This window comes from Mus caroli, unplaced genomic scaffold, assembly GCF_978045245.1.
Source record: "Mus caroli unplaced genomic scaffold, Mus_caroli_1 scaffold_7, whole genome shotgun sequence".
NCBI classification, from domain to species: domain Eukaryota; kingdom Metazoa; phylum Chordata; class Mammalia; order Rodentia; family Muridae; genus Mus; species Mus caroli.
Window position 1 is genome coordinate 47,430,159 of NW_028227262.1, and position 27,497 is coordinate 47,457,655.

Below are 27,497 nucleotides of genomic sequence, written 5' to 3' on the forward strand. Positions count from 1 at the left end.
TTTGGCCCTGAATTCCCTCCCAACCCGAATAAATGCCTTTTATCTTCTGTTTCTACATCATTATTTTGGTGGAAGACATAAGCCATATCAATTACAAAACTTGTGAATAAATTTAAAAATAGTGACCATTTATTTCAAACACTAGCAGTACTTAGGGCAGATTGGTTTTTCTTAATTACACATAAAGAGTGTGAGTTTCATTCTGATATTCCCATATATGCACATAATGTATTTCGATCGTCTTCATCCACTTAGGCTTTCTTGTCCTCCCCCACCCAGTACTTGATACAGGTTCTTGTTTTTTTAAAGAATGATTTTATTTTTCTTTCTTTGTACCAATAGCCACTAGTCTACTTTACTTCTGTCCAATCTTTAGTCGCCCACAAACATAAATCTTTATTGTCTCTTAAAAGAAAACTGGCTCACTTATATTTAAGATTTTGTTTGGAACAAGCACGTTGAAACCCATGCTGATGGGGGATGAATAAGAAAGTGTTTGCCAGCTCTGCAACTATCACCCTCTGACTGTAATAACTGCACCAGTGGACAGGGTAGCACTGTGAATCACAACATACACCGTGAACAAACACACATGGGAGTGTAGCACCATGAAGCAACAGAACACACACGCATGCATGCATACATGCACTCATTCACACACCATCTTTCATTATCATGGGTCCACGAGAAGCCAACATTTATACTTGAGACTCTATGGACAGTGTCCCCAGAAAACTTGGAGCATCTTCTGGAACTTCTCGTTTAGTCTTCAAGCACATTTCTCTCATCTCCATAACCGCTGTTCTGTAAGACACTCAGAAATGAGGATTATTTATGCAGGGTTTGTGCTCCCTCTACTGGTTTTATAATTAACTAATAAGTCTAATTCCCATAACTATGCTGATGTCATCAATTATTTTTTTGGTCCATGGACATGGAATTATCTACATCAGCCTGTTCTGGTCAAATATCATCAGAAAAATTAGCAAGGAGTCAGATGAGGACAATTGGCTTACTGAAAAAAAAATGTACAGTTTGCCTAGTTCAAAAAAACCTAACAGGATATAACAGCACACAGTAACGTTTGGGAGATGGAGGCAGGAGGACCAGGAGTTACAGGCTGGCCTCAGCTACACAGTGAGTTCAAAATCCTCCTGGATTGCAAGAGGCCAAACAGGAAACAGAACAAAGAAAGCCTGCTGTTTGTTTTACATTTTATTTGCTTGACACTAGAGAAAGGCAGGATATCATGGCCTAAGCTGTGATATCTTCTACCTTAGCAGAACACTAAGAGTGGGTGTCATATTTAAAGCAAAATATATGTGGAATAAATGAGAAAAACAGAAATTATTATACCTGGAGCCCAAGAACGTCAATAGGCAAAAATAGATTACTGTAGGTAGCAGGTTGGTGAGTCCCTTGACTTCCTGCATCTGATGTATAGCTCCATAAGCCTGGGCATTGCAGAGTGGCCATTTCTTAAAGGCCTGCCATTTCTTGTAAGCATTAAAGGGTCCCAGATCTGCTGCTGGATCTGTTGAGGTTACTTCTGGTTCTAGCTCTAAGTCATCGTGAGTCATTCCCTCACCTTTCTGTCCACACATGGGAATATCAGTGCGGACCAGAGGGTTGTTGCCCTGTGGAGTCACTGTAAAGAGTAACGAAAGTAACTCATGGGGTGGATCTTAGAGAAACTCAGCGGAGATCACCATAGTGGGAAAGTAGTCACTGGCCAGTCATTGGGATGACTTTTTTTTAACTGAAATAAAAAGCTGCTTATTACCTATTAATAAAAGCTAACTTACCTCACAATCTGGAAGAAGACTCCCAAATATATGCATTCAGTCCACCAGGAAGCACATGTGCATTCCTGAGCAGATAGCTCAAAGGAGAATGTGCAGAACTGGCTGGGCTTCCAGGAGAAAGCTGCTACAGAAAGGGATAGAAAATCAAGACACATTTCCAATGAATGATAAGTCAGCCCTACCAAAATGGAAACAGCTAAAAAGCATCTAAAGAGACTTAAACCTGCCCAGTATGACAATATGCAGTGATGGAATTTATAAACATCCTCTTTCAAACTTGTCTAACCCTTTGAGATTGCAACATGAAGCTTTCCCCTGTAGAGTTCATGCTTGAGAACTGTGCATAGTAAGTTACAAAACAGTTCACACACATACACACACAGTTTTGAGTCAGTTTCACAATTTTGCCTGGAGTTACATTCATAGCTAACCTTGACTTTAAACAGCCCAGGCCTCAGGTTAAACACAACCTGGGTATTGTGGACTCATTTGCTTATGGTTATTAAAACGATTGTATTTAGTTATCTGTGAAATGAGCCTTGCTTTCCAAACTTGTTCTAGAGCCTCTTTTGTTTTTCCTATTTTTTTTTTCCTTTTAGACAGGCTCGTACTATGTAGCCCTGGCTGTCCTAAAATTTGCTATGCAGACCAGATTGGCCTCAATCTCATAGAAATGCACCTGCCTCTGCCTCTGCCTCCCAAATGCTGTATTAAAGATGTGTGCCACCATACCCAGCCAACTTTTTCCACGATTGATAAAGCTAGTGCTCTAACAGGGTTTTAGTCATCCTTGTGCATGTTCTGCATGGTTGTGTCCCCCTTAGCATGTGTAGGCACTGTTTTACCAGGCTCATGGTGCACTGAGAGCATACAGACTGAGTTTAGGAGCAACAGAAGTAAGACAGGAAAAATAAGGAGAGGAATGTGGAATTTGGACGGGCTTCATGTATTCTTCACAAGACAGATATCAGTAAGTCTTGGCCTGTTCCCATCAGCTCCATCCCTGGGGTTGTCTCCCAAGGACCATCTCTGGACACGCTTAGTGGTAGTTACAGGGTCTCCTTTTGTCCATAGGCTTTGGTGAGGGAAAGAAAGAGGCAGGAGGGGGGGATCTGTCACCTCCTCCTCACACTCTGAGTTTCTTCCAGTTCTCTAGCTGTTATAGTCTTGGCTGAGCCTCCCTGGGTTTATAAACATGGTGGTAATGTCAGCCATGTGTGTGAAACTCTTGTGAAACATGGGTGCCTGTGGTCCTCAAACCCAAGCTGGCTATCTTCTCCAAGAGGGGAAGGAAGGGCTATATGGACATTTGTTTGTAAGCTGGTTCTAAAATAGGGAACCATGCACTGGAATGGCTCACTGTGACTGGATTATTTAACTCTGATTCTTAATTTTTTTTTAAACTGTGCTTTTTGTAGACTTTGCCTACCCTCTGCCATGAAAATATTTGGAATTTATACTTTAAACAGCATAGGCCACTTTGCTTGTTGATTTAAAGCATGCTAGAGGTTTTATAATGGTTATTTATATTGGCTGACACTGACCCCTCTCTGAATGACCTGTTGATGTTGGACAGGGATAAGAGGCACTGAGTACAATGCAGGAAATGGAAGGAGATCAAACAGAATGAGCATGTTAGCTTAGACCCGATGCTGCGCGCCTTTACACGGAGATCAATCCTCGTCTGCATAGGGAACCTTATGAGCTGCATTATTTGACCCCACTTACAGGAATGAGGCATTCTCTTCAGGGAAATCTAAGGGAGGTCTTCGAGCTATGTTTTACATTATAGTATCAATACACTTGGCGCTGAAAAACCTTTGGGTTGCATACAATTATATGTCAGTGATATACATCTTTAAAGTAGGGCGCAATCATGGCTTGGAAAGAAAGACCATGGTAGCCGTGGTGCAGAGCAGGGCATTCTATGGAGTAAGTCCGTTTCTGTAGCTGTGGGTTCACCGCTGAGCCCACCTGCTGGTGAAAAGAGAGAGCTTTCTTCTCCCTACCTTGTTGTCTCTCATCCTTGCTCTCTTTGTCTCCCATTTATTCAATGGCCCAGTGTCCGTTTGTTCATAGCCCATTTCCTATCTCACGTATCCCTGTACGGATGTTAGTTATGAGACAGGGGGAGGGGGACACACACATATTTGACAGCTGCCCAATGAATTATGCAGAAGAACAAGTTAAGGACAACTGCAGATGACTTTTTAAACAACAGAGCTGTGGCCAGTTAAAGAATTTCGTTTGAAAGCTTGGCGAGAGCCCTTCCCTCCTGAATATCTTATAAAAGGCATTTACTCATCCATATCCACTTAGTGGCACATGAGTATCATTTGGAGATCGTGCCATGGCTGCTTAACATTTGGAACCAAGTAAAATGGAGTACCCTATAGAGAAAGAAAAGGAAGTATATGTGTTCGAATTATAAGTATTAAAATCAGTTTTGAGTAAGAGCACCAGCTAGATGATTCTAGAAGCCTGTTCCCAAAGATGTGCCTTGGCCTAAATACTGTTATTTGGTGAGCATGGAGTTTCCGTCATAATCTGTACATGTTCAGATCCATTAGTGGAGTGGTAGGAAAAGCCAATTTAAATAGAATATATTTCTACCCTTAAAGTATATACTGCCATGCTAGTTTTAAAGAACTCTGGAATGTAACTAATGTGCAGGTCCCTGGAGGAAACATCAAAAGCTTGTCATCATGTTGGTGGGAGTGAAGTTTGTTCCAGTTTAAAACCCTCGACTCACCCCACTGTGGCTATAGATAGCACTACTAGCCTAGTATCTTTATTATGTCTTTCTTTGCAGTTGGATAGTCTCTTATCCTGCCTCTCTGTAACCTATCCATGCAGTGAGCCAATCACAGATCGTACCAGACACAAGAAACAACAACAAAAGCAAACAAAAAACTAAATCCAGGGCCAAGACCTCAGTGGATGAGGTATTTACCACACAAGCATAAGAACCTCAGTTCTAATCCTGGAACCTAACTATGCAGGCCCAGCTGTACACACATCTGTAGTTCCAGTTCTTATACCATGAGGGGAAGAAGAAAGAAGACAATCCTGAGGGGCTTCCCAGTCAGTTAGCAGGGAGGAGCAGCAAACCATGGAGACGCAGCCTCAGGCAAGGTGGAAGGTGAGGACTGACACCCGAGATTGTCCTCTGACCTTTAAATACATGCCAGGGTGTGCACACGTCTAGACTCACACGAGTCTGCACACATATGTCCTTCCCTGGGTGAAGGTCTATCTCAATGATAGAATGCTTCTTAGAGTCTGCAAAGCCCTGGATTTGATCTCCAGACACACACACACACATACACACAAATGGATCTGTACTAAATATGTACAGACTTTTTCTTGTTATCTCATAAACAGCACGTGTAGCAACTATTTGTATAGCATTACAGCTCAGTATATCAGTAATCAGAGTATACAGGAGAATATGTAGAGGGTATTATGCACAATTACTACATATTTTATGTAAGGAACTTAGCATCCACAGACTGGTATACACCAAGAGTCCTGGAATCGCTTCTCCACAGCTAACCAAGATTCACCCAAATTTTGGGGTGATAGTTTAAGATCAAATTTTCTTTTTTTATTTCCTGTAGCCAGCAAGCCATGTTTCCTCTTCCATCAGAGTCAAAATAGTATTATGGCCTGGGATCAATATGTCCATGGCTACACCAAATCCTCTGGCAAGCACACCCCCCCCAAATCCAGACCACTTCTCTGTGTCCTGGTACCGATCTGACTCGGTTCAATGCTCACAGTGTCCTTTTCCGTATTACACAGGAGTGCAGGGCCTCTACTGCACAGTGAAGCAACTTCCCGAGGAGCAGCTAGAGTGTGTTTATCTTACAATCTGTTGTTTATAGAGCTCTGCATGGTGAGAAGCTTCTGTGTCTGTGAATAGAGAGAAAGCTGATGACCTCATAGAGAACATGAAGTGATTACAAGGGGTGGAGTCACCTGGCGTCAGCAAGCTGTGTGCTCCTTTGAGAACCGGGAGGGAGCTATGTTTTGACACAATGAGCATGGTGCTAGACAAGGCATAAGAGCCAGGTAGCTGGTAATTCAGCCTGGTCTCTGAAGCCAATTTAGCTTAAGCATTTTTTTTTCTTAAATCCCACTTATTTATTCTCTTTACTTGACCCTATTTGGAGTATCTTTGCACTGTGTCCTAAGTGTCAGACTTTGGCCTCAGTTGGATTAGGTGGTGCGCTGTCTTCCGTGTCCCGTGTTCTCTGGTGTTTGTGGTCTGCAGTTTAGAGTCGGTCAGGGAACTGATAGTCTGGTTTGAGTATTTGCATCCCTAAGACTTCCCTCTCCATCCCACTCACACATCTATCCACACACCCACTCCCAACAACACAAATATTGACTGTACCAATCATTCATTACCAGTAAAAAAATTGGAGAGCAATTATTTTTTTTTTACTGCGCTTGCCCTGAAAGACACCATTAATTACTTTATTGCCTGTGGAGCTGAGCCAGTTTCGGTGTCCCGGGAGCCTGCTCCCCACCTCAAGAGGGATTTGCAGCTCAGAGGAACACAGCACAGGGTACCACCTGGCAAGCAGGGTACCTACACTGCCTCTGAAGTGAGATGCCCCTGCCTTGGTGGTGGTTCCCTCCTGACAGGGAGTTCACAGGCCCGGACCAGCAGTGACAACGGTAGGTCCTCTGGGGGCTCCACTCTGAGCGGAGGTGGGTATGTGTGACATTTGGATTGTGACAGCTTCTTTATGATTTTTTTTTTTTTTGGTTTCTGTTTTTGATTTTATAAAAGTGTAAGAAATCCTTGAAATCCCAGAGATGACTGAGTGCCAGGGAGGAGTTTTCTGGTCCTTGATATTAATGGCCTCCTCCAAGAGAGCAGAAAGAGTTGAGACACTTGCCAATCCTTCCTGAGCAACCCATCACAGCTGGGCTTTTGCAGGTGGGCGTGACCCAGAACAGCCATGATGGTATTGGTGGATGGTTGTCCTCCTCATCCTGTACTGGTTAGTAGAAATACAAACAAGCCTAAAGGAATTTGCTCTTGGAGTTGAACCAGCCTGACCTTTATGTCTGCTCAATCTGGAACCCCCTCCTCTCTGTGTTAGAACTAGGTATCTCTGCATTATGTCTACATGCCATCTTCCATCAATGAAAATGACTGGAGTGTATTAATATTTCTTAGGGTTCAATGTCTGTGGATTACAGAGAATACCCCAAGTCATATAATTTAGAGTTGGTATGTTTATGATTTATAATCTCAGTTTGTGTGTTTATTACCTGTGTTCCCCATTTTTTTTTACTGTAAGTTGAAATAGTTTGGCAATAACATAACAATAGCTGAGACTGTTGAATAAGCTCTACAGGAGACAGGATAGAAGAGTTGATGGGATTGGTGGATTGCCAGCATAGTCCTGGGGCACTATAGAATGGATTTACACCCTGGATTTACCTTATATCATACTTGTTTAATCCAAAATAATTTTAAGAAATAGTTCCTAAAAGCAAATGTAATAGATTGGGCTGACTTGTTTTCATCTTTGTCAGGACTTTAATAAATAAAGAATAAAGCCAGTAAAGGAAAAGCCCTCCTAAGGTGCCTGGTTTTGTCACTGTCCACCATGTTTCCTCAGCAGCTATAGTCACATCTCACACACTGGGCTCAAACATCTTTTGCGTGTCAGTAAACGTCAGTATTATAGTATCTGTTTGGAGCTTAAGTTGTATGAACAAAAAGTCAAGGTGACTACTAGTGACAGCTCAACTAAATGATCAAGCTTGATTTGGTTAAATTATATATTCAATTATTTTTGTTTGAAATCAAAAGCTTGGCTATATTACCACATGCTATGTTAGTTTACGGGTGCTGTTCGCGTATTTAACAATAATGCACAAGTGTGATTAACAAGGTGGCTGCCAGAAAAAAGAGGCAAAATAATTATTTTTTCAATATACAAGTCCTCATCATAACTCACAGATCAATATGGATCCGTGGGGATTTGTTCTTGCTGTGGATCAGGGACCTCAGGGTGGTCTCCTTTCATTTTCCTATGAATGTAAAACCTGGACACTTACGATTGCCAGGCAGGTCTTTCTTTCTCTCTCTTTTTTTAAAGACTGATGTTTAACTACAACCACTGGGACCTAAATCAGAGCATCCTATGCCTAAGTATGAATATTAATCAGACGCCAGGCCATAGAGTGTCTCGCCGAGTTTGACAGTTTAAAGGATCAGTTAGTTAATTAGAAGATGACATGGCACACAGGTCCCCAGGCTCTGTCCTGCCTTCTGTCTTCTCTTTTCATTTTCCTTTTTGACAAGTTGGATTACATCATTACCCGGAGTTTCACTTGTTAGCCCCATCACAAAATGAGAATATTTTCAGCTTTAATTATCTGTGATCTCCTCCCCTACCTCTGCAAAGACCAGGCTTAAAATGAGACTCAAAGAAGTATAGGAGAATCAGAAGTTCAAAGGCCCGTAGAAATCAGCCCTGCTCATCCAGCTGCCCCGCTTCCCAAGATGAATGCGAAGGTCTCTTCTGGCCTTGGAAACTGGGTTGTGGTAGCCATGGTGATGGCTGTTCACTGTGATGGTACAGCAGGTGTAGACATGTCCTGTCGGGTGTCCCCATGGCTTCTTCAGCTTGAGTTGACAAGCACCAGGAACATCTTCGCAGGGTGGTCACCAATTATATTGTCTCCTGTTCCTTGTCCATCACTGCACCCATGAGCTTCAATCCAAAATCTGAATAATTCTCTCCTAATTATTTCGGGCCATGATATTTCCCCAAGAGAAAATAAGGTTTAGATCAGCATTTAGTATTTTGAAAGACAAATTCTCTGACAATTCTTTGTCTTGTCGTTTTTCCTGCATCTGTCATGGCTCGTTGAAAGCTTATTTAGACAGTTTGCTTATGTGCCCGTGGGCTTCCTAAAACCCTGAGATTCTCGATGGAAAAAACTAAATATTATGTGTGTCACCCACAATGGACATGGACAGGAGTTTGAAAAGAAGAGAAAAAGGGAAATCTAAAAGTCTGCCACTGGTTCTAGGAGCCATACCCTCTGCAGAGTAATCGAATATGAGTAATTCTTCAGTCCTGCGTGGCTAGATGAAATGTTGGCTGAGGAGGAGACAGCCTGTGCTGGCGCCTGATTGGCAATGGAGCATCCTGACTCTGAATCACAGGTGCCCGACCTTGCTAGACCTTGCTTGTCTGTCGATAAGAGGTATCTTCGGATGGCACCAGACGGTTCCAATTGCTATATTCTCCATGAGAGTGCACAGAGATGATAGAGGAGGAGGGAAAGTTGACATCTGTGTTAGGCATTATGCTGTGGTGTAGAAAGGTAGTGATTTCTGAGATGTACCCCATTATTTAGAAGAAGAAAGAGGGGAGCCGGCACGTGTGGCCAGCAGGGCCTATGGCGATCTACTAAGACCTAACAAAATATATATTGTTGGGAGGATGGGGGAAGGGAGGTAAAGGTCTGCCCGTGTGTCTGAATGTAATGATAAATAGCGACAACTTTTACAGCATTTAGAATCATGTAAGAGAAGAAATCCATGGGCATGTCCATGAGGGACTTTCTAGACTGTGTTTATTGAGGTTGGAAGACCCTCCCTAAACTCAACCAGCACCGGCCTATGGGCTGGGATCCTGGAGTGAATGAAAAGGAAAACTCAGGCTAAGTACCAGCATCCCTCTCAGTCTGCTTCCTGGCTAGCTGCCTTATGAGGGACTGCAGCGTCAACTTGTGAATAAAAAAGGGCTCTCTCTTCCTTAGGTTATATCAGATATTTTACCACGGCAATGAGAAACAGAATTAATATCCTGGGTAACCAGCATGGGGTTGGGGACGGGAGAGACTGTGCAAGAACACGGAATTAAAAGGGACCACAAAAAGCCTGCTGCGTTTCAGGGGGTTGGCATGGAGCTGGAAGATGGAGCCCGTGCCAATCAGAATCAGCCAAGAATCCTGCCAAAGTGCTGTCACGACGTAGCTGGCAGGAGTAGGGAAGAAATGCTGTGGGAGACAGCGGCTCGTGGGGCAGTGGGTAGGGGATACTATAGACACAGACATGGAGAACATGCAGTGCTACAGTGTGGCTCGCTCCGTATGTGCCTCCTCCTTCCATGAGCCTCCCCACCTCTCCATCAGGTGGGGAGTTTCTCATGTCCAGAAGCAATCTGTTTCTCCATCCACTTGCACTACCCTGGGTCATGGTTCTTTTCTCAGCGCACATGGCTGGCTCCATAGACAATGGATGGACCTAGGAAGAGGGTACTGAGAGTTTAATTATTTATGCTCCGTTCAAAATTCTTAACTTAGGCTGAGAATGTCTTTGGAGTTGTTTGGTTTGCTCTTACAAGAAAGGTACTAACAACTGAAGCCTTTAAGATGCTAATAAGACAGTGTGCTTATAGCTCACATTCCTCGACCCCTGCATGTTTCCTCTTTAGTTATACCACTCCATGGTATATCAAATGATGGTGCCTTAGTGCTCTAGAGATCACAAGGCATCGGTAATAATTAGTTGATGGGGTGGTTTGATTGAGAGGGTGGGGATGGTAGGCCTTACCCAAGCAAGTCTTTGAAGAAGTACTCAGTATCCATACACACCTGTGAAATCGGGTCCATTTCCTGTAATAACATGGCTCACTTGAAGGGAAGTCCATAGCAAGTTAGGCAGAATTCACTGATCTGGGGGTCTCCCCTGCTGGGAAAGGGAGATGGTGAAACGGCCTTACCATTCCTCTCTTCCTTCCACAACCTGAATTATAGTTTTAGAGCACCCACTCGTTGGCTTTCTAACTGATATTGGCCAGCACACACTGTACAGGCAGCTCACCTGAGAGATGTCATTGTTGTCCATGCCTCCTTCCATTTGGACGACTCTAATGGCTTGCAAGCCTTTGTATCTCTCCGGTATTACTGTTTCGCTTTAGCAAGCCCACTAATATCAAATGTATCTTACCAGAGACTGTTCTAAATCACTTCCGTTTTCCCTGCCTCTGGGCTCTGGTGGTAAGACCAGAATCCTAAAGTGAGTGTGTTGCCTGTGATCTAGTGTTCAACTTTGCCCCATTTATAGGGTAGGAAACTTTTATTAGCGTTTAGACACACATATATCTGGTTTGGGGTTTTTTTGTATTTTTTTAAGGTTAAGGACGACATCACTGGTGCTTATCCAGTTTTACAAACATACTAAATTGTTATATTTTCCCAGAGAATGTTAAAAAAAAAATTAGTGTTGTTGATTTGTTGGCAGAATCTCCCTCTGGAAACACATCACTGGTCTCAGTGGCATTTCCTAACTTACTCTTTGAGTGTTGTTTTATATAGAAAGTAAATCCAGGGTAGAAGCTTTGCGAGTAATTTCAGACTTGATGGTACTTGAACCTCATAGGTAGAAGTGAATTATGAAGCCTCAGTTGGCAGCTTTTTCCCCCAGTGAGTGTCTTTAGTTCTTCTTGTTTATCTTCTGAGCAGAGCTGTTTTAAACTCCCGAGCCAGCTTCTGTTTAATGCCCAAGTCACCCAGCTAATGCATGTCCCACCCCGTACTGTTACCTGGCTTCTTCAAACCTCACAGATGAGCAAGCGAGCGGGCCATGACTCAATTCCAAGCTCATAAAAAGAACAGTCTACTATGGGGACATGTCCTGAATTCCAGCATCCGGCCAAAGGGGAAAGCTGTCAACATATCCAGTGGAGCTCTGACTTCATCTGAGAGCCACTGAAGAAAACACAAAGCCGTTTGCCAGTTGGGTGCCCAGTTCAAAATTCATATTTGAGCTCGCTCTGCCTCTAACCTAGTGCCATTTTTCCATTCTGTGTATATGTTCGCTTATGTGCCTGTGTGTATGTTCATGTGTCTGTACATGTGCACATATGGATGTGATATCAGAAAACAACCTTGAGTATCATTCTTCAAGACACAAGCCATGTTGGGATGCAGGGGGGTTGGGGGTGAGACTGAGTCTCACTGGCTAGGATCTTGCTAGTTTGGCTAGGCGAGCTATCCAGTGAGTCTCAGGAGTCTGCCTGCTTTGCCTCACCAGCACTGGGATTAGGATAACATGCCACTGTGCCCAGCTTTTCTACAGGATTCTAGGGTTCAAAGTCAGGCTCTCATACTTATGCAGCAAGCTTTTGTTGGCTGAGCCATCTCCACAGCCCTACCCTTTCTCTCTGTCCAACCTTTCCCCCTAGCATCACCAGTCTCTTCCGCAAGCATCACTCCTTTCTCATCCTCCATCCACCTTCAAGTGCACAGTTCTGGAGGACTTTGCCTATGCCTCGTGTCTGAAAGCTCTAGGATCATCTCTGCTCAGCAAGTTCTTCCTTGTGTTGGTCCTTGACTTCAGGAACTTAAAGTTCTTCTCCTAGTTAAGGCTGGCCCCGGACGCCATTCTGTCCTAAACCCTTAGCTTCTTCACCTTTGCCTACTTGAATTAAATGGTTGGGAAGAGGGAAGGCCAGGCCTCAAGAAGGTGGCAGGATGCAAATACCTGCAGATACTGCGGAGCTTCAGACCAGTTTTGAGGATGAAACTGGGGTTGGCTTTAATATACGTGTGGAAGCTGAAGGATGGAGTTCAGGCTGCAGCATGCAAAGGCAAGAGAAGATATGCCAGTTTACATATGGATGGTGAAATGGAAGGTTCGAGACATCCTTCAGAAAGAAAAACAAGAAACTGGTTCTGGAAGCCAAACATATAGAGCTGGTGAGACAGTGTGGGGAAAGTCAGAGTGAGGCTGGAATTCAGTACAACGGGGAACTCCTTCTGCCCAACAAACACATCAAGCTGTCAGTATTATGTGGCATAGGGTGAGCCTTCTTGTCTTCACATTCACACAATTGCTATGTAGTATTTTTCACACGTTGCAAGTGTTTTATTTTTCTACATCATGGGGATTAGGTTTTATTTCAAAAGCATAAGTAAAATCAAGTGAGCAAATTTAAAGAAAACAATTTCATAAATAGTACCTGGGGCAGCTCCCTATAACTGGACATCACGAAGGAGAAATGGGAAGACCTCACAGGGTGAGACACTGCAGACGTGTCACCTATGCTGAGGAGCAGTGGACAGTGTATGACAACTGGGAAAGCATCCATCATCTTAGCCAAAGCAGCTTGTACCCCATGGAAGCATGAGGACAGGGACCGTGTGCTGTGTTAATCCCTAAACAAAGGTGTCTGGTTCACAGTGGCTGATGAGTAAGGATGCTGAGTGAATGGGTGGAAGGGTGAAACAAGGCTTCATTTTCCATCATGAGCAGACACCTCTGCCACTCACTCTCTGCAGCCCTGGGCTATGACAGAACCAGGCTGGGAACAGTGAAGTTCTCACACTCTCCCTTGGAAGAAGCTCCCAGAAGACACAGTCTCCCTCCAGTGGTCTACCTGCCACCTGTGGCCTTAGACAGAGGCCTTGTGTTTATATCATAATATAGAGCCAGATGTGCATAGACCTGGCACCTTGGTGCTCTGTGCTCTGGAGTTCCAGGGAACAGCTCTGCCCTGCTCCTGCTCAGGTTCGCCACAAGGGAATGCAAAGTCCTGTGAACCAGAGCATAGGAACGCGACAAAAGAATTTTTTTAAAAAGACCTGTATTTTAGATTGCAACTATTGATGTTTAAATGTTTCTGATTTTCAGAATTACCATTTAATTAGAACTTGTTTGAAGATGCTGACAGTGGTCCAGCATCTGGTTTGAAACACCCTAACTTAATTTGTAAGATAATGAGATAAGGTCATACCTGCTCCCCACACCCTCCTTATCTCTCCACCATGGTTTTGTAGCTTTTGGTTGTCCTCTGGACGATCTTAACAAGCTTGTTACTCTGTGAATCTCCAGGACGCACCAGGAGTGTTTTCAAGTGTCCTCAAAGTCTCTCCCTTTTCCCTCTCTTGTGCTTTGGCCGCCCTGTCTCTTGCCTTTCTCTCTCCTCAGAGTCTGCCCTCTATAAGCATGGCATAAGTTCTTCAGAACCTAAGGTGTTGAGCTCCTGTCTGGGCTCCTGCCACTCATACCCAGACCTCTACTTTCCATCTCTCCTCTGTCCCCATGATTCATTTGTCCCTTCTTCTCCCACCTGGGCTTTCTTGCTGCCCAAGGGTTGGAGCACATCTATGGGATTTCTTCAGGCCTGTGAGTGCTGGCAAGGTGGGCTAGGAGCCTAGGCAGGGTCGCAGAGCCTCTCTCTCACCTCCGCACATTATATATAGAACAGAGCCTGTTACACATCCATCACATTACCTAAGCCCAGAGACCAGAGGCAGAGCTGAAGATGCTTCTTACCCCTCCATACTCAGAAGAGACGCCTGTGGGCCCAGCGGTCTTCTGAGTATACATGTAAAGGAGAACTGTCTGGAAGAATAGATTAGACACATCACGAATACTGGCCAGTCATGTGCGGTCCTGCTGGCAGGGTCACTCTTCACATGTGTTGATTTAGGATCATTTTGTGAGGACATTGTGTTTCTTGAGCTGTTTTCCTTACCAGACCCAGCCCTTTCCCAACAAGAAGATAGTCTGTAAAGCCTGCTGTATACATCAGCATTCCTAATGGACAGGCAAGGTCTTACCTGCCTTAGGGTTCCATCAAAGTCTGATCTCATTGCTGCCAGGTGCACTCTGAGTGTGACTGGACACCTTACTCTGACTCCTTCAGCCACAGCTCCTATTAGGGTTGAACAGGAATGGCTGGGTGGAGTGGTGAGGGTCGCAGGCTCATCCTCCTATTAGTATCAAAGAACCATTTCTCAAGCTCAAATGTCCATGTTGGCCAGTTATGGTCCACAAGCCATATCAGCTTATAGCCCATCTTGGTAGGGCCTACAAAACAATAGGTGCATTCTAGATCTAAGGGATTGTTACCTCCATAAGGTAGAGGAGCCCTGTTCCCAAGATGCTATGAGCTCATCACCCCTTCTGCAAGTTGTTCCATAGACTGGGCTGAGTCATCTCTACATTCTTCCCTGCCCTATCCAGATGCCCACACCACAGCCCACATGATGACCTTGTAGGAACTCAAACTTGTTCTTCCCACATGCTTTGTAAGGTCTTCTGGGGCTGAGGATCACTAGAGGTATTTAGGAGAATCCATTCTCAGGAATTTCCAAGTCCAGCTGGAGGTGGGGAATGGAGACACTCATCTGTTACCTATGACAGGAAGAGATCCAGGAACCATCATAATGTGCTGTGGCAGTCCAAAGACTAGGCATGTAACGGGGGTGACCCTATAGGTCAAGGACATGAGGTAACCTGGTCTTTCTGTTGATGAGAGCAGTTAGAGATCTTTTCTGCTGATCTCATGCACATAGCAGGTGTCTCTCCCCTATTGCTGGCCTTAGTTGTATTCTTGTCCTCTATGTTCTGTTAAGCAGGTCTTGGAGTCAGATGCTCATCTGCCTGTACGACATTCATTCGAAGGCAGCTGTGGTACATACTCAGCAGTGTGCTTGCCTTTTCCCTTACACAACCTCTTTGCTGAACACAGCATCTCCAGGAGTTTAAAGTGCAAACAGGAACCTGTCAATCTCCAACAGCCAGCATATCCTGAGTTTCCTAAATGCCCTTGAGACAGCAGCCCCTCAATCAATTTGTCGAGGAAAAAACAAAAACATTCTTTTCATTGTTTAAAATGAGACGTGGGATCCTGAGCTGATGTTCTGCACAGAGAGAGCTTCTCAGAAACAAAACCACACTCAGACGCTCTTGCATATGACTTCAAGTCATCTCTTTGGTGTTGGCTGATAATTTTGAACATATTATCTTTCCATTCTTGTTTTTCAAACAACTTTCTAGCTCTCAATCAAGCCCAGGGACCACTCACTGTGATTCAGGTAAGCTATCAGAAACTTGCCTTGTCTTACTGAGGGTTAACCAGAAGTCACTAAACCATTTCCTCAGACTTTGACTGAGTCCTGGGCCAAAACTGGTATACAGGGTTCATAAGAATAATCCTCCTACCCAAGGCAGAAAAGACATCTTTCCCAAGCTTTCGGCCTTAACTTTCTTGTGGAACCAATCCTTTTGTCCATGTTGAATATTTGTTTGTTGGCTCAATATTCAACTTCCTCAGAAAAGCGAGATCCTGAAGAGTTCAGACCCTTGTGCTGTATCTGATATTGAACTTGTTTATTAGGTAAACAATGAGCATCCTCACAGGGAAGAGTTGAGCATTGTGATCTGAGTGAGACACAGGATCTGGTCCTAGAAGAGTTCTAAGCTAGGAGGCGGAAAGTGACGGAGACACAGGCTAGCTTCACCATTGCCTGTAGGATAGCGCTGTGACAAGGGAGGTGAGGTCAAGAGGCAGAATAATGGACGTGAAGTTGGGTGCTTCAGGCAGAGAATGCAGCATCTAACTCAGTTAAATGCTGCCAGACACCAGTGTGCCTGTTCCCCAGCAGCTGAAGCAATGGGGACAAATAGAAGGGCTTGGCCCCTGGGTGGATGGAGAACTTGTACCTTGTGCTATGGTCAACTTGTTAGATGTATGTTGATGTGTGTGTGTGTGTGTGTGTGTGTGTGTGTGTGTGTGTGTGTGTGTGTGGTGAATATGCTAGCCATGATGTATAATAAAATATGAAAGAAGAAGGAAATTAGAATGATGGGGAAGACAAGTTGGTGTGATCTGAAAAGAAGTGAAAAACAATCTGGGGAAGGGCCAAGGCTCTAGGATCAGGCCAATCAGCTGGAAGGCTTGGGGAGGACATTTCTGTCCTCCTGCACACTGATAACACATGCTCTGTGTGGCATTGCCCTGCCTCATTGCCCCATCATCCCACATCCATTTATACTCTTGTCCAGGAAGTCCATAGGGAAGCTTTTGTGCACAGTCTGATGAGAAATGCATTTTTTTTATACAGTAGAGACTATGAGAAGATCCTATTTCAGGTACCAGACAAGGTAACGCAGTTTGTTTGCAGAAAACAATATGCTCCCTTTAGAGAGCTTACTCAGCAGTTACATTCAGGTGAGTTCACATCCACACCCGATGACCTAGAGTAGCACTCCCGTCTTAGTGAAGGTTTTTATGGCTATGATAAATCACCGAGACCAAAAGCAACTTGGGCAGGAAAGGGTTGATTTCATCTCACAGCTTGGAATCCACCATTCAGGGAAATCAAGGCAGGAACTCAAGGCAAAGAACTGACTCAGGCCATAGAGGAATGCTGCTTTTTTTGGCTTGCTCTGCCCTCTTCCTTCTAGCCCAGGGGTGACACCTGCCCACAGTGGGCTGGGTCCTCTAACATCAATTAAGAAAATGCACCACAGGCTTAGCACAGGCCAATTGAAGTCTTCCTAAATAACTCTGGCTGATGTCAAAGTGACAAAGGAATGAGCCAGCAGAATCCCCAGTGATCTATAGATTTTCAAAGACCAGTTACTACAGACATGCCCTGGGCCCCTTCAATGATTTCAAACGGGCTCCTCTGTCTCACTGAGCGATCTTTGCTGACCCTTCTTTGCACTTTATTTTTTAATTTCCACAAAAGCAGAAAGAGGCAGGAGTGGGATGATACAGGGTAAGCGGAGAAAAGTGTCCAGTGCTCTGGCGAGCGAGTTAGGGTTTTTAGATAAGGCAGTATCTCCACCAGTGTACGCCTTTGTGCAACATGCAGTTTTTCATTTTTCCCTTGCAGGCTTTAACAGTATGTGTCCTCACACTGTCACCAGGGTCAGTGTGGCCCAATGCTTTAGCGAACCTCTCTCAGAATAGACCGTGATGCTTACGGGCTCCATTATCAAGACTTTGAAAATGAGACTGTGTTGTGCGTGTGCTAGGCAGTTGTCCCAAATAGAGGGCACTCGGTACAGACGTTGACTTAGTCTCGTTTTAGGCACTGTGGATACATGAGAGGTTTGCGTTGTTAATTCCATGTGATGTTTTAATACCAAGAATGAGTGTAGAGCTTAGTCTGGTGTAGTCTCTGTTCCCCGTGCCCACTGTCAGCAGGAGATGTGTGATACCCAGCTCACTGAAATGTTCTTCTGAGACAGCGTTTTTCAGAACGAGGCATGGGCACCCACAGGGCCCTGGATGCTCGTTTCTCAGCATCTACAAGGTCAAATGCATTTGCCTGAGAGTTTGGAGTATGGTTTCCCTCTCTGCCTGGTGTTCTTGTAGTAGTAGACAGTCCATTGGCATTTTCTAGTAGCTACATGATGCACATGCATTGGTTACAGCAGCAACTGAGATAAACTGCTGTCTCCTAGGATGCTACACACCAGAGAACTTTAGTAAAATGAAAAATGCTGCCCTTCCCCTCTAAAACTCCTGTTCTAGAAACTATAGTCATTTCTTTCTATTATGTTCTTTATATTAACATGCTGTGGGTTTGTTACGACTGTGTGTGTATGTATGTGTGTGTGTGAGAGAGAGAGAGAGACAGAGACAGAGAGACAGAAACAAAGACAGACACAGACAGACAGAGACACAGAGAGTCGGCTCATCTTCTACCCTGTTTGAAACTGTTGTTTGGTGCTGTGTACACCAGGCTAGGTAACCATGAACTAACCCTGGGATGTCTCCTGCTTTCACCTCCCATCTCATCAGAAGATCTCCGGGGTTCAGATGTGTGCTTCCACACCCAGCTTCACTTGAGGACTTGGGTCCTTGTGCTTATATAGCAAGCACTTAACTCACTGGGCTGTGTTCCCAGCCAGTTACTGCTATTTTTAAATGAATTAATGAACAAATGACTTTTAAGTTTCTGATTGCTTGCATATATTATATCTGGTAAATATTGATGGTTACATCAATACCCTGATACTTTCTGACTTTCTTTTAAGACTGTGTCTTGTTATATACCTCAGGCTGACCATAGTCTTGTGGCAGTCCTCCTGCCTCAGTGCTAGAATTACAGGGGTGCACCTACAACTTGCTTCAACATTTTTAAGCTTATAAAATGCTCCCAAGTCTACAGTGTTTATCAGGCACTGTGCTGAAGTCCAGTGGAGTGTTTACTACAACTCTCTCAGCTTGAGATTATAACTTGAAAAATACATAACAAGATGCATATAATATATAATATAACATATCTCATATATATATTTTTTTTTCTCTAACAACTCAACTTCCATTCACTTCAAAGTTTATTTGTGGTTCTTTGAAAGTAAGTAAACAAAGAAAGACTGTGAAGCCAGGGGTCCTTGTAACTTTAGAAGCGGGGAGTCAGCCATGACAACATGCCTTCCCTTTCCGGACACCTGGCACTATGCTTTCTGTAATGGTGCTCGCAGCTTGCACTGGCATTCACGGCTTTGTGGAGCTGGCAGGTGGCTCTCCTCCTATTCATCCAGCTAGCCAACCTGTGGCTCCTGAGTACCTGGGGTTAGGGATGGTGAGAAGGGTGGGTGGAGGATGGTTAGGGATGGGTCAGGGAGCGTAAGCCTCCTGCAGGGGCACAGTAAACCATCTGCAAGCAGGACCATCACTGATTCTGAAGTTATCCCAGGAACTGGAAGATGGCTCCTGGCAAGTAGGAGGACCTGGGTTTGGATTGAGCACTCATGAAACAGCTAGATGTGGCTGTGAATTATTGAAGCCCTCAATGCTTGGAGTAGGAGCAGGTACACAAAGACGGGAGGATCGCTGGGCTCACTGGGCAGCACAGGCAAAACAACAAGCGCCAGGCTCAGTGCAAGAGGCCCTACTTTAAAAGTTAAGGTGTGAAATTATAGAAGAGGACATGGGATGTCTACCTCTGGCTTCTGCATGTGGACATACGGGCATACACACACACACACACACACACATGCGCACACATATCACCTTAAGGAAAGGAATATGGTATATGACACCTTGACAAACACGATGGGTAGAGGATGCCTGCAGCTGACCTAGCACAGGCTTTCCTCAAGGTTCCTATGGGCAGAGATGGGGTGACGTGTTAATAAGGAAGAGAAGGGAAGAACAGCTTTGAAAGAGAGCCGTTATCCACAGAAAGGATGTGGGTGGTTTGGAGTGTGGTGATAATCAGAGCTGGGAAGAGGAGAGTGCCAGCTAATTGATAGGCAAGGACCAAATTTTGCCAGGCCTTCTGAGTCCCTGGGGAAATTTTTGTGCTTTCATCCAAATGTGATTAGAAGTCACCGGAGGGCTTTTAGGCCCAGACTTAGTGATGGGCTGGATGTAGGGAAGGGACAAGGGCATGGGTAAGTACTACCTCCAGTTTGTGTCTGAGGGGTTTACCCTCTCCAGGTTGTTTACTCCCTAGCTCTGTAAGACAGCTAGTTAGCATGCCCACCATTACAGGTGAGGAGGAGGAGGAGGCTCCACAAGCTGCTAGATAGATAAGATCCTTCCCAGAATCCTCCACAGCCGACAATCAAAGCTCCAGCCCAGACCCACCCTCCAATCCAGTCTATACCTGCCTCTTGTACCAGCTGATCAGAAGCATCAGATAAGGACCCAAAATGGAAGTGGCCATCCTCCCCTCCAACCATCAAAGCTGTGAGCTAGCCCAGCCAAGAGGCAGTACCTCATTTTCTGTCTGAGAAATAGGACCCTGCCCACCTGTTGGCCACCAGCCTAAGTAGGAGTTAATTGGGACAGGTTCACTCACATCTCAGGTGTGTCTCGGCTCCCAGGAAAAAAAGGAGCCATTATTCTTGCACTCCCATGACACCTCTTGACAGGGGATGTGGGAGTCTTTCTCAGACAGTTCACCCTTTATCAAAGGAGGGGGTTGGTGATCTCTCTGGAAGCAGGTATGGGAACTTTCAGCTTTGCCATTTGGGGTAAGGAAGAAACACCTATGTGTTACATTCAGGCAGAGGGCAAGCCAGTGTTTGGTTGGTTGGGTGTTGTTGTTGTTGTTGTTGTTGTTGTTGTTAAGTAGTTTTAAAAAAATCTGTGAAGCTTGTCCAGTGGTTCAGTGGGACAGAGATTGAATGGGAAGCAAGAAACATTGTCTTAAGACAGAACCCCTCCCCCACCCTTCTCCTCCCCTTCCCCTCCCTCTCCCCTTACCTTTCCCCTCTCCCTCTCCCTCCCCTCCCCCCTCCCCTGAGTGCTGTCCATTATCTCCTTCTGCCTTTACTATTGCCCCTTAATGCTTTCCTGACACACAACACTAGGCACAGCTACAGAAGCCTGGGTAGCTGTGGGCTGCCAGAGCATAAGTAGTACCAGCCAGTGACAATTGGCTCTGAAGTGTCACCTCTGCATTATCTGTGGCATCTGCATAGCTGAGGAGATGGCACAAGGCTGGCAGCTTCTATTCCTTCCAGGTCACTTTGACAAATAAGTTTCTGCTGCCTTTGGGATTGGCAGCATATATTGGTAATAATATCTGCTTGCTCCCCTGTAGGGCAGCGTCTCTCCTCACCACCCCTAGCTACTTTACATACTCACGGATCTTGCTTGCAATTTACATTTGTATATTTTATTCATAGGTGAAATCTTTTTTTTCTCCTACAACTTTGTACAGGGCTAAACATTATCGGAATATTATTCAAAACATGTCCTTTCCATAAAATCTGTTTATGTGCCATCATTATCTGCAGCATTAAATACATTTTATATCATCAGAAATTTTATGATATATTTAAAAATGAATTTCTACTTAGCTGAAACGCATTAGGGATTATCCTAAGAGACCCTGCTGGAAAAAAAAAATGCAGTCATGTTTATTTGTAACTGCCAGAAAATGGCTTGCAAAATTGTTAGTGTCTTTTTATTATTCCCTACCACTGGAGCACTTGCTTGTTAATTAGAGAAATTTCAACTGTCATAGTTGGCAATTATAGCTTCTGTATCATTGTCTGTTATGAATAGTCAATGGAAGCTGATTAATATGCATGAGCAGCAGTATATATAGCGTGTGCATTGGACCACAATCCAGCTGCCAGAGTCACTCTGAGGAGGGAGCAGAGTGTGTGTGTGTGTGAGTGTATGTGTGAGTGTGTGTCCCTGTGTGTGCGTGCGTGCGCGTGCTTGCGTGGATGCTGTGAGGGAAGGAAAGGAAGCGTGGAGGAAGCAGAGAGTTGTTTTTGCAGCCTCAGAAAGCCATGCCCGTGTGAGGCTTTGTAGCTGCCTGACTCACCTGAGGCTCTCAGAGAGCCCTTCAATGCCTGCATGCTGAGGGAGTGGCTTCCCGGGCGCTGGAGGTCCTAAAGGCTTTCTTTGACATTCCTCCAAACATGGGATGCAGCTTGTGCAGCGCACAGAAGCAAGAGGAGCAGTACAAATTACTCTATGAAGTTTGCCAGGTAACAGCGCGCGGCAGGTTATCCTGCGGTACTCACCTGGCGGCATTCGGCATCCTTCCTGGGGCAGGAATCGGGAATGTCTGTGTGTGTTTGTGTTCCGCCTACGCCTGCCTTGCCCACTTCTCCGGAGATGTTCTGTTAACTCTCTTAAGAAATGTGCTTCCAGGCAGCTCTCCGGTGCTCGATTTTGAGAGTCTAAATAGCTGTTGATGGTCTTGCGATGTGTTTGAAGCAGCTGGGTCACAAAAGCTCCATGACAACTGAGCGCTCTATAGAGCGGCCAGACAGGAAGGGTCAGAGAGTGGTCACAGCATCCTTTGAACAAGTTGGGGAAGGCGGGAGGGGAGGGGCAGTGATGGATGCTTGCAGTTTTTGTGTCTATTGAAAACAGTTTTAAGGCACTGTTTACAGCGGAGCAAAGTCCTCCTTTCGGCAGCGTCTTGTACCGGGACATGTGGTTCACATTTGTACCTCGTGCTTGCCCCTTGCTTACGTCTCTCTGTAAAAATGTTAGCAACTTCTAAAGCAAGCGACTTGGTCTTACAGACTGTCACCCTCAGCAGGCTTCTACGTCACAACATGAAATTTCAGTTAAGATGTCAGGAAATGTGTTCAATACAGCCCAGATAGCTTATTTTACATCTATGTTGAGCGCTTTCCTTTTACATATTCAAGCCCCATCTTGAACAAGATGGTTTGGCATGGTTCTTGCTAACCTAACTCTGCAGTTAAGGATTTTCCTCTTGAATCAGTTTGGCTTCTTTAAAAAAATAATTTTAATGAACAGAAAATTACAGGCTGGTAAGTTTTTTTTAAAATCATCATAGGAGAATAACATTACGTCAAGCAAAAAAAATGGGTGCGTGTTTCTTGGTTCATAACAACAAATGGCTAATTAATATATTTTCTTTTTAAAGAACTAGGCTTGACTTTAAAACGAATTTTATCAGTTAGTTGGGTGTTATTTTCACATGAGCCACCAGAGGGCAGGTGTCCCTAGCAAGACACAGCAAGACAGCTGAATGTGCGTCTGTGAACAAAACCTAATGATACTGGGTGAATAAAAGGTGTGTCTGTCTGTATATCTGCCTGCTCTCTTCAGTAAGGCATATAAAGGGTCAATGTAAGCATTCTACGGCTTTTTGAACTGTCTCACTTGCTAAAAACAAGCTTCTTAAGTCTTAGAAATATCCTTGCCTTCCAATCCCATGCTCAGGACTTAGTGGGACGCATGCCTTGTTCCCAGCAGTCTAGGAGGACTTGAGTATCAGTACTGCCACCACTGATAATCTGGCCCCCATCCCGCATGTCATCATGCGGTATGTTCTAACCCTCAGTTTACCTGATGATCTGGGGGAATCTCTTTTTGAGCCAAACATTTAGAAGTGAAATGAGCTGGGTAGCACACAGCGTTGGCTAAGCAGTGTGCTAGGTTAGGCTTGGCTACTGCAGAGGGAGTAAGTTAAATGGTAGTTTTCAAAACTCTGTTCTTGTTTTGGTTTGGCACCAAAACTATCATTTCCATTCAGGTGAGCTTCATATACATTTATGATAGTGAGCCCCTTCCCAAAGTCAGCTTTATGATATCTACAACAAATCTGTGCCAACTTATTTTTCATTCAACCTTATTATTTATGCTCTGAAGCCCAGACTACAGTCCCAAAAGAAGGGATCTGGATTCAGTTTGGTTTTAACTAGGTAAAATTTTGTGGAGCTATTTCTGTCTGAAGTATCATTTGGTGAGTTGCTGATAAATGACTTCCACCTGAAATGCGTGTTGTCAGCAGCTTAAGGAGCCATGCAGATTTATTTTCAGGGAGCCCAAACTACTTCTCAGACCCACTTCCCTTGTGTCAGCTAAGTAAAATCCCTTCTTCCACCTATTCTTCAGGCACCCGAACCATAGCACAGAGGAATTCACAAAACCTCTTGCAGGAATTAGCAATTGTATCCTCACCCTTATTATGCAAAACCTTATTAGAACAGAGAAATTGAGGTTTCCATAAATTACAGTTCCAGAAAGTCCAGGGTGTCTGGCTTCAGTAAGCCTTCATAACAGCAGCACAAAGAGGATCAAATATTCTAAGGCTCTGGCTTGATCCTATCCTCATCCATAGATAATTCAAAGAGATGCTCTTCATTAGGGCCATCGGCAAGCCGCCTATAATTTCTTTGGGGGGCTGCTGTGAGCTTAATGGTGCAGAACAATGGCTTTGCCTCTGGTTGCACACACACACACACACACACACACACACACACACACACAAACACACACCTTATTGTACCTTTAATCACATTAGAACAACAACAACTCCCCAACTTGCCTGCTTGCTGAAGGGTGACATAGTCATTGACACCCTTGTGCTGAGTCCTTGAGGAACACTTGAACACTTTTGAGGAGAAAAAGCCTCTTCCTACCCTGGGCTTGTCAGAGCAGTAGAGGGCTGCCGTTTGTTGGGCATTTCTACCTGCAGTATTCCAGTGGAGGCCTTGGTCTAGAATCTGTGCATTCTAGAAATGGGAAGTTTAGATTAGCAGCTGAAAAGATCAACCTATCAGGTAACTTGGACCCCCTAATTCAAGGAAAAGAAAAAAGATGCCCAAAAGAAAGATACTTGGAGGTAGTCAAAGGAATAAACTTCTCCATGGGGAAATTGGATAGCACAGAGAATCTCATGTTCTAGCCTCGCAGCTCCAGGCCTGGAAGGCAGATGAGAATGGGTGCCAAGTTCTGGGTGGAAAGGAAGGAAAATACTCATTCAAGGTCTGTGAATCTGTTAGCTGGACACCTGTGATTCCAGGGCAGGCTGGATGTCAGCTGGGCTAGCAGGAAAAGTGGAATGGCTGTCTGGGTATTTTGTAGGTCTTCCTGTGGAGAGTTAGAGAAAGGAATAAAAAAGATCAGAAGTGGCATCCAACCAAAAGAACTCTGAGGGGTCAGGAGTCAGCAGGGAACTGATAAGGAATTCTGTTTCCAACTAGAAACTCTAACTCACTTACCTGAAGTTTGCACGCCAGTTTTCAAAATGACAAGGAAAACACACTTCCACACATCTACAACATTACCTACAGCATGCTTGGTGTGTCCTGCAATATGCTAAATGCTGGTCGTCTGGTTTCCCATTGAATTCACACAGTAGGTTGGAGACAGGAGATATTATTGTCCCCAATCAAAGATGAAGCAGTTGACATTCAAAGGAGTTATAAGTGGGGCTGGGTGTCATATCTGCACCACAATTCTCAGGTCTGAGAGCCTTTCCTTACACAAATCATTTCCAGCAGTGCCAGTGAGTGCATGACCAACGTTAGAGAGAGACTACCGGGGTAAAGTGATTACAGTCAGTGCAAGCATAAGGACACAAGTTCGATCCCCAACACTCACAGAAGCCAGATTTCATTGTGCTCACTTGTAATCTCAGAGCTGAGAATGCAGAGACAGGAAGAGCCCACAAGCTCAGATAAGCAGTCTTTGAGAATTGTGCTGAGACAACAAGGAAGTAATTCTGATGGAGACTACCCAATGACAAACCTGGGTCAAAAATAAAAAGTTGGTGGCTCCTCGAAATTATGGTAGAGGTTGACCTCTCTCCTTTAGGTACACAGACACTAGTGTACATACATAACAGGGTGGGGGGAGAGGGAGAGAGGCAGAGCGGATAGACAGAGAGAGAGAGAGAGAGAGAGAGAGAGAGAGAGAGAGAGTTGAGACTGCTTTCACCTGTGTGGTTGAAGAGCCTGTACTAAAGTAGACCCCCTTGAAGCTTGTCATTTCACTCCCTCAAGCCACAAGAAGGGCATGTGGTAGGCAAAGAGAAGTCACCTCCAAAGTAGCAGAAAGTTCCCACTAACCTCCAGGCTTTTCCCCGAATGGATGGTCTTAAAAAGCCCTTTGGCCCTTGGTATTAAGATTAAAGCTGTGCCTTCTGCAGGAGAGTTGCTAGCCTTTAAAAAGCATATACTTTACCCAGTGACAGTGCCGTCCCCGAACATAGCAGCTGTCCTTGTTTGTGACCCTTTTTCCCCTGTCAACCTATTAACTCCTAGGCTAGGAAAGCCCAGATTTCTCTGGTAAATACAAATTAGAATCAGCAAGTTTATGAGGCAGGCTGGAAACTTGACTGCACACAATCCTGTTTTCATATTTAATTAGCTGTGTGCAATACTCAATTAGATGAGTTTACTGCTGTAGAGCAACTGTGAGTCTGCTGTGAAGCAGCCGGGCCGTGGTATGATTAAGTATGGACAGAGTCGGTGGCAGTTAATTGGATGAACATAAACTTGACCTCTACACAGCAGTGCTGAACCAGGCCAAGATTTCCTGCAAATAGGAGTGTGTTTGCTTAAGCAGCCTGTCAACGCTAAAAAGCACTGTTTTCCATGCTAGTTTTCCTTCTGAATTCATTTTGGGTGAAAAAAGGTTTGAAAGCAGAAGGTTTGCCCAGGCCTAGCAGTCCAGGTCTGTCACCCCAGCTGCAGGAAAAGGCGACCCCCTTATGAGAATGGAACTGTTTATGGCCCCAAGAGTCACTATTTAAATGTGTGTATGTATCTGTCACTACTTGTTATTTACTCGTTGTTAAACAGTGGATCATAAATTGCTTTAGTGTTAAGAAGTGAAAACAGAATGGCCTGAGGTGGAATCAAGGCCTGCATGGAGCCTTCCCATCATGCCCCTGTCTACTGATCCATCCCTACATGGGATATTCCCATCATGCCCCACCCACTGCTATATCCCTACATGGACCATCCCTACCCTGTGCCAGCCCTGCATTCTTACATAGAGCCTTCCCATCATGCCCTACCTACTGCTCCAACCCCTTCTCCCATGCCCCACCCACTGCTGTATCCCTACATAGAGCCTTCTCACCGTGCCCTGGGTATTACACTATCTCCACATGCCCTCTTTCCGCCATACCCTGCTCATTGCTAAATCCCTGCATGAATTTTCCCAGCATGCCATGGCTTCCACTCTGAAGGACCAGTGCATCCCCACACTGAGAATTTCTACCATGCCACACAGTACCATCCTATCCCTATAAAGCAAGCCACTGTGCTCCCCAGCAAGACAGTATCCCTACATTGAGCATCACCCCTTCGATGCCATGGATCTCTAATCTGTTCCTACAGAGCGTGCCTGCTGTGCCCTGCCCGCTGTTATTTCCCTTCATGTCTCTCTGCCTCACATCCATGTTATCATATTAATGCTGTCTTCCCTGTTACACTATGAACTCAGGAAGCCTTATTATTCTCCAGATATCCTTGCCTTGGGCACCTTGAATTCTTTAGTGGCTTTGAGGAATGAGAAGTAGGTATAGTCAATATGTATGTAGAAAGAGGATGGGGAACTGCACATAATGGCAGTGACTGGACCCAGGCAATGAGGCTGGAGGATGGAGGGGACTGCATAGCTTTTGTTATTTGGTTCACTCATCTTGAGGGCTCAA

The 27,497-nt window shown here is 44.7% G+C and overlaps 1 protein-coding gene and 1 long non-coding RNA gene across 3 annotated transcripts in view; one reads left to right on the top strand and one right to left on the bottom strand.

The window, feature by feature from the left end:
- The window catches only part of Pdzrn3 (PDZ domain containing ring finger 3), a 224,618-nt gene that overhangs the window by 153,167 nt on the left and 43,954 nt on the right, over nucleotides 1-27,497 (top strand). The window contains exon 1 of one of the 2 annotated variants that reach the window (XM_085840210.1): nucleotides 21,566-22,053. The exons of the other annotated variant lie outside the window; for it this stretch is intronic. Coding sequence (XP_085696336.1) covers nucleotides 21,985-22,053 — 69 coding nt within the window. The 5' untranslated portion in view covers nucleotides 21,566-21,984. Of the gene's footprint in view, nucleotides 1-21,565; nucleotides 22,054-27,497 lie in introns of those variants that run through there. 2 annotated transcript variants of the gene reach the window in all.
- LOC115031322 (uncharacterized) lies at nucleotides 749-22,274 on the bottom strand. Its single transcript, XR_003836941.1, has 3 exons — nucleotides 22,090-22,274; nucleotides 1,806-1,929; nucleotides 749-804 (listed from the first exon to the last, which is right to left on the bottom strand). It is a non-coding gene; the product is annotated as an uncharacterized LOC115031322 (long non-coding RNA).